The sequence below is a fragment of the Rutidosis leptorrhynchoides genome, chromosome 1 (genome assembly GCF_046630445.1).
Source record: "Rutidosis leptorrhynchoides isolate AG116_Rl617_1_P2 chromosome 1, CSIRO_AGI_Rlap_v1, whole genome shotgun sequence".
In the NCBI taxonomy this organism is placed as follows: domain Eukaryota; kingdom Viridiplantae; phylum Streptophyta; class Magnoliopsida; order Asterales; family Asteraceae; genus Rutidosis; species Rutidosis leptorrhynchoides.
The window spans coordinates 150462066-150469355 of record NC_092333.1 but is presented as its reverse complement, the minus strand read 5'-3'; the positions used below and the strand labels follow the sequence as shown (position 1 = coordinate 150469355).

Below are 7290 nucleotides of genomic sequence, written 5' to 3'. Positions count from 1 at the left end.
GTTCAAAAGTTACCACCAAAAGCGCGGCACCTGTAGAAGGTGCGCCGCTCCTGAGCTGCCAAAAGCGTCGCATTTGCACCAAGAGCGTTGCTCCTCTACCTGGAGCATTTTTTCCAAACAATTCAACTCATTCACAAGCCATTTTTAACATTTTGCATTTTTCCAAAATGCATGAAATGCAGCTAAATGCAAATGCAACTATCAAAACAAGAATATCATACAATCCTAAATGAAATGCAAGCTAAAAATGAACATATAAACAAATGTGATAGTTTTTTATCACGAGTCCATCACTAGACCCGTTTTACCACAAAGATGTTACTTGGGGTAAAGCTTGATGTCATCAAGCTCGAAAGCATTGACTTCATCATTGTAAATCTTTAGCCTATGACTGTTTACCTTGAAGGTGTTTCCATTCCCATACAATTCTACATAGCCCATGGGATACGCTCTCTTTACCACATAAGGACCCGACCACCTAGATTTAAGTTTTCCCGGCGAGAATTTGAACCTTGAGTTAAAAATAAGCACTTTGTCGTTTGGGTTAAATTCCTTAGAACCTTTCAATCGGGCATCATGCCACTTCTTTGTTTTCTCCTTATATGACAACGAGTTCTCGTATGCATCTAACCTTAGTTCCTCTAATTCATGAAGTTGCATGACCGTTTCTCTTTTGACTTGGCCAAATCTCGGTTAACCTCTTTTATTTCCCAAAAATCCCTATGTTCCACCTCAACTGAGAGGTGACAAGCTTTACCATACACTAGTCTAAACGGTGTCGTTCCTATGGGTGTCTTAAAGGCGGTTCTAAATGCCCATAATGCATCTTCTAACTTGGTGGACCAAATCTTTGGGTTGTTTTGAACCGTCTTTTCTAGAATCCTTTTCAAAGCTCGGTTAGTATTTTCTACTTTACCACTAGTTTGGGGATGGTAAGGAGTCGAGAACCTACGCACTACACCATTTTTTCCATGACTTTTACCATGAGACGATTCGCGAAATGAGTTCCTCGATCCGAGATCAATGATTTTGGAACACCAAACCTAGCAAACAAGCTTTTTAAGAATTTCACTACAACTCTTGCATCATTCGTTGGCAAGGCTTTAGCCTCGGCCCATTTTGAAACATAATCAACTGCTACCAAAATGTAAAGGCACTTATTCGAGTTTGGAAATGGCCCCATGAAATCTAGGCCCCACACGTCGAATACCTCGCATATTTGAATCCCGGTTTGAGGCATTTCATCCCTCTTTGAAATGGAACCGGACTTTTGAAATGAATCACAACGTTTTACTAAATCGTGGGCATCTTTAAATATAGTGGGCCAATAGAAACCCGAGTCGAACACCTTTTTCGCGGTGTGATTCGGTCCAAAATGGCCACCCGTGGGCCCACTATGACAACTTTTCAAAATATCCCGGGCTTCTTGCCCATACACACCTTCAGATTACTTGATCCGCCCCAATGTGAAATAAATCCGGGTCATCCCAAAAATAATACCTAAGGTCAGTGAAAAATTTCTTCTTTTGTTTATATGAAAGACCTTTTCTCAAAACATTTGAAGCTAAGTAGTTTGCAAAATCGGCAAACCATGGGATCTCATCTACTAACTCAATTCTCATCAAGTGTTCATCCGGGAAAGTATCCCGAATTTTGGACTCATCTAAGAGTTGCGACCTGGGATTGTCTAACCTAGACAAATGATCAGCCGCCACATTCTCGGCCCCATTCCTATCTTTGATTTCTATGTCAAACTCTTGCAAGAGAAGAACCCACCTAATCAACCTATGTTTTGAATCTTGTTTTTGAAAGAGGTATCGCAACACGGAATGGTCCGTGTATACGACCGTTTTTGAAAGCACAAGGTAAGAACGAAATTTGTCAAAAGCAAACACTACCGCGAGAAGTTCTTTCTCGGTAGTAGTGTAGTTTAATTGTGCCCCGGTCAATGTATTACTAGCATAATAAATCGGTCAAAAATGTTGGTCAACTCTTTAACCAAGGACCGCCCGGAGCGCATAATCGCTCACGTCACACATTAATTCAAAATCTTTATCCCAATCGGGAGAGATTAGAATTGGAGGGTTAATGAGCTTCCCCTTAAGCAAGTTAAAAGCCTCAATACAAGCATCATCAAACAAGAAAGGTTGGTCCTTTTCTAGCAATTTGGTCATGGGTCGAGCGATTTTAGAAAAATCCTTTATAAATCGGCGGTAAAATCCCGAGTGTCCAAGAAAACTTCGGATTGCTTTGACATCCGAGGGTATGGGTAAGTCTTTTATGGCGGTAACCTTGGCTTTATCGACCTCGATTCCCGCTTTAGAAATTTTATGTCCCAAAACCACCCCTTCATTTACCATGAAATGGCATTTTTCCCAAGTAAGCACTAAATTAGCCTTCTCACATCGTGTCAACATTTTATCAAGGTTGTGGAGGCAATGGTCGAAAGAGTCTCCAAAAACCGAGAAGTCATCCATGAAAACCTCCATGGAGTCCTCAATAATATCCAAGAAAATCGCTAGCATACACCTTTGGAATGTCCCTGGGGCGTTACATAACCCGAAGGGCATTCGACGATATGCAAAAGTACCATATGGGCATGTAAAGGTCGTTTTTTCTTGGTCCATGGGGTCAATGGGGATTTGGAAGTACCCCGAAAATCCATCGAGAAAACAATAGAATTCCTTCCCGCTTAAACGCTCTATCATTTGATCGATGTACGGGAGGGGGAAATGATCCTTCCTTGTGGCGTCGTTTTAACGCCTATAGTCAATACACACACGTCATCCCGTGATGGTTCGGGTTAGGACAAGTTCATTTTGGTCGTTAACGATCACCGTGGTCCCACCCTTTTTGGGAACCACTTGCACGGGACTCACCCATGGTGAGTCCGAGATGGGGTAAATTAGGCCCGCGTCTAATAACTTAATAACCTCCTTTTTCATAACATCCTTCATATTAGGGTTTAGCCTTCATTGTCGTTGGACAACCGATTTGTAGTTCTCTTCCATAAGGATTTTGTGAGTGCAATATGATGGATTTATCCCCGGGATATCCGTGGTTTTCCATGCAATTGCTTTATGGTGAGACTTGAGAAGTGAAACAAGCTTTGACTTTTAGTCAACGGTGAGTCTCTTAGAGATGATCACCGGTAGTTGACCCGACTCTTTTAGAAAAGCATACTCAAGATGCTCGGGGAGCTCTTTAAGCTCGAGAGTGGGAGGTTCTTCCCATGAGGATTTGATTCGAATTCTATCCTCATTAGGAATAGCCTCAAATGACTCTTCCCGAATTGTTTCACCTTCAAGCTCATTATCGTCGACACTAACATTCATCAATTCATTAAAATCGGCTTCTAAGTCCACAATATCACTTTCAAAAACTTGGTCAAATCCCCAAGTATCAACCCCCAAGAGCTTTTCAAGCTCTTCATTCACATAAAGGTCTATATGGTCTAGGGCATAGCACTCATCATCATCGGTGTTGCTTGGTTGCTTCATAGCTTCCCGAATGTTTATGGTCACACACTCATCGCCAACTTCAATGTTGAGTTGGTTGCGTTGTACTAAGATAATGGTGTCAGAGGTGGCAAGAAATGGTCTACCTAAGATGAGGGGGACTTGAAGGTCCTCCTTCATCTCCATAATAACAAAATCAACCGGGAACACCAAGGAGTCAATGCTAACCAAGATGTCCTCGGCAATTCCAATTGCAGTGTCAAACGAATGGTTGGCCAATCTTATACGAATTTTGGTTGGTTTGAGAGGTCCAAGGCCAAGTCTTTCATAAAGTGAGTGGGGCTTTAAGTTAATGCTTGCTCCCAAGCCGGCTAGTGCATTGAACACTTCCGATTCACCAAACTTGCATGGGAAAACAAATTTTCCCGGATCACCTAAATTTTTAGGGATCCTTGGCCTTGATGCAAGTATCTTGTTGCACTCCTCTTCGATAAAGAAGAACGTTTTCTCATGATATTTACCCTTTTAAGAGATTAACTCTTTGATGATGCGTCCATAGTTGGGCATTCCTTTGAGCACATCGGTAATAGGCAAGTTGACTGACACATTCTTCATCATGTCTTGGAACTTTTTATACTGAGCTGCCAACTTGTCCTTCCTTAAAGCTTTTGATATGGAACCGGCCTTGTGACCTTCGAAGACTCTTTACCCTTATCCTTACCCTTTTCATTGTCACCCTTTGCATCATTACCATTGACCCCGGTTGCATCACCCTTTTCTTTACCCTTCTCATTACTAACCCCGATTTCTTCCTCAATGAAGCTTGGTAGTGGTTCTTGGGTGATAAAGGTTTGTGGTTGTGGTTCTTCAACTCCTTGAGTGGTGAGACCGCTACGAGTGGTTATGGCATTGACGTTTTCATTTCAGTTTGGGTAGCGAGGGTTTTGGTTGTTGTTGTTGCCTTCAATAGGAATAACCCTTGTAGTGTTATTATTTTGGTTTTGGTGTTGTTGATGGTTATTGTTGTAGGTGTTTGGGTTAACTTGAATGTTGTGTGGTAAAGTTCCTTGAGGTCTTTCGGAAACATAACTTGAAAGTCTCCCAACGGTGCTCTCTAAGGTTTGGAATGAGGTTTGTTGTTGCTTAAGTTGTTGCTTCAAGAACTCGTTCTCCTTTAACAAAAATGCTTCGGTTGATTCTACCTTTTTGATATAGGTTTGCATAAGCTCTTCTAGTCCTTTAGAAGATTGGGAAGGTTGGTTATTTGGTTGAGTTTGTTGCGGTTGTTGATTGTAACCTTGGTTGTTTTGGGTTTGACTATTAACTTGGTTTTGATAACTTTGGTTTCCTTGGTAATTTGGGTTGGATTGGTGGTTGTAAGATTGGTTGTTATAATTTTGTTGGTTGTGGGATTGGAAGTTATTTTGGCGGTTTTGGTTATAGTTAGAATTGTAGCCTTGGTTTCGGTTTTGGTTGGAGAATCCGGGAGATGTGTTGGATTGAGTGTTAAATGACACTTGCTTTTGGTTAGGGTTGTAGTAGCTATTGTTCGATTGGAAAGAATTGTTGCCTTGGTTAGAAGTTCCTCCTTTTTGAAAGTTTGGGTTGCTCACAAAGTTCACATGAGCTTCCAAATTCATAGGAATGTCATCCAAGTCAATGTGAGTACATTGATTAACTATGGGACAATTTTTGGTGAGGTGTGGTCCTTCACACCTTTGACAACCGACTTGCATAGCCACTAGCGTTTGTTGTATCCTTTTCAATTCTTTCCCATATAATTGAAATTGGTTATTCAAGCTTGCCAAGGTAACTTGCCCATCTTCACTCTCCACTTGAGCTACATTCTTTCTCGTCGAATCTCTTGGTGAAGGTGCCCATTCGTATGTATTAACCGCGATGTCCTCTAGTAACTTTTTGGCCGCATTGGGTGAGTTGTACATAAACACTCCACCCGAAGATGAATCAAGATATTGCTTAGTTTGAAAATTGGTACCCCGGTAGAACGTATTGATGTACTCCTTCTTGGTTAGACCATGCGGTGGGCAAGCTCTTAATAGCTTCTTGAAATGCACCCACGCATCATACAAAGACTCATCTCCTCTTTGCGTGAACCCATTAATTTCCATTCTTAAACGCTCCACCTTTGAAGGTGGGAAAAAGTGATTGATAAATGCTTCATTCAAATCTTGAAAAGACCTAATCGAATCTGATGGCAAGTTCCTTAACCAAGCCTTAGCTTCTCCATCAAGCGTGAATGGGAATGCCCTTAGCTTAAAAGCATCTTCGGTGACATCTTTGTTCTTGTAGATATCACAAATATCGTTAAAATATTGAGTGTGATCAAAAGGGTTTTCATCTATAAGCCCGCAAAAAAGTCTATCCTTGAACATTGTGAAAAAGTTACCCTCGATCTTCCAATTTTCCGCTTCGATTGGTGGTTTTGTGATAGCCGGAGGCACAACCGTTTGTGCCACCATTCTAACATTCCACATCGGAGTGTCATTTAGATCATTTTCAACTACTTCATTAACAACCGGTGGAGGATTACCCTCTTTTTCTCCATCCATTTCTATCAAACAAAATGGCAAAACCTCAAAATTCTTCCTTAATTTTCGTTCTTCTCTACGCTTATAAACCCCGTGTATATGTTTCTCCGGGTCGGAAAATGGTTGTGTGAAATCTTGATCCTTGTGGGATCTTCTTATCATACACCAATAGACCTAACCTTCAAAGACAACAAAAACACAAGTGATTATCCAATACAAAATAATAAATAAAAGACAATAAAAGTAACTTTTGTAAGGACGAATCCTTACAAAAGGATCGAATAACTAAAAGCTTGTACCAAATACACAACCTAACTTAGCTAACCGTTCCCCGACAGCGGCGCCAAGAAAGTGTGACGTTGCGTGGATATACCATACATAACTCCCTAAATTTATACAAGATTCAAATATCACAAAAAGTACGCACAATCTATCGAGCACTTAAAATCCGGTTGCTATAGTACTTAATGCAAGAATTCTTATCAAGTTCGTCCCGTGAGAGCGGTGTAGATTATGTATTTGAAACTAATAGTTATCCTAGGGGTTTTGTTTGATTTGGGGGGGGGGGGGGTGTTTGCGAGAGATTTTGACTAATCAACTAAATTTGCAATAAACAAACTAAAACTTAACAAGTAACAAGTAACAAGTAACAAGTAATCAAGAAATGAGAAGTAATCAATATGATGAAGAGTGTTCACTTATCTAATCCTCTTTATGCTTAAATGGCCCTTGTTTTTCCCCAAATTGTTATCACTTAAGTTGTTTGAACTAGTAAATATTCTTAATCCAATTTTACCTTGCAAATTCACATAAGCTTAGCAACACTAGATCAAGTAATGTATGAGTTGATTATTGAGATTATGCCCGGGTTAAAATCACTTAAAACCCTTTAACCATCAAAGTCACCTAAGATAGTCAAACACCACTATGATGAACAAAGGTAAATTGAAAACCAACCTAGCCTAGAAACACAATCACTTGAAATTCCTATTCTAGTTGTCTAGTTCACCAAAGGTGTTGAAGCACAAATTGATTCACTACTAAAATCACTTAAAGAGCTACTCAATTCATGTAATCAAAGTAAAACCAATATCAAACATAGCAATGGACCTCATGGCTAACTCAATAACACTAGCTCATGTATTTTCATTCAAAATAACTTTCATTCAATAGATTAAGGGCACATCATGCATTAAAGATTCATAGATAAGCAAACACAAGAGATTTAGCTACTCATAGCAAAGATTACACTAGCAATAATCATGAAAGCATCAATAAACATC

The 7290-nt window shown here is 40.1% G+C and overlaps 2 protein-coding genes across 2 annotated transcripts; both read right to left on the bottom strand.

Moving 5' to 3' along the window:
* Positions 1-955: 955 nt before the first annotated feature.
* Positions 956-2489, bottom strand: LOC139890224 (uncharacterized). Its single transcript, XM_071873121.1, has 3 exons — positions 2000-2489; positions 1544-1756; positions 956-1440 (listed from the first exon to the last, which is right to left on the bottom strand). Exons 1-3 carry the CDS (start codon positions 2487-2489, stop codon positions 956-958), a joined length of 1188 nt encoding a protein of 395 aa, XP_071729222.1.
* A 627-nt stretch (positions 2490-3116) lies between these two features.
* On the bottom strand, positions 3117-6028 carry LOC139890217 (uncharacterized). The gene is made up of 3 exons (XM_071873114.1): positions 4420-6028; positions 4151-4332; positions 3117-3980 (listed from the first exon to the last, which is right to left on the bottom strand). Exons 1-3 carry the CDS (start codon positions 6026-6028, stop codon positions 3117-3119), a joined length of 2655 nt encoding a protein of 884 aa, XP_071729215.1.
* Positions 6029-7290: the final 1262 nt, after the last annotated feature.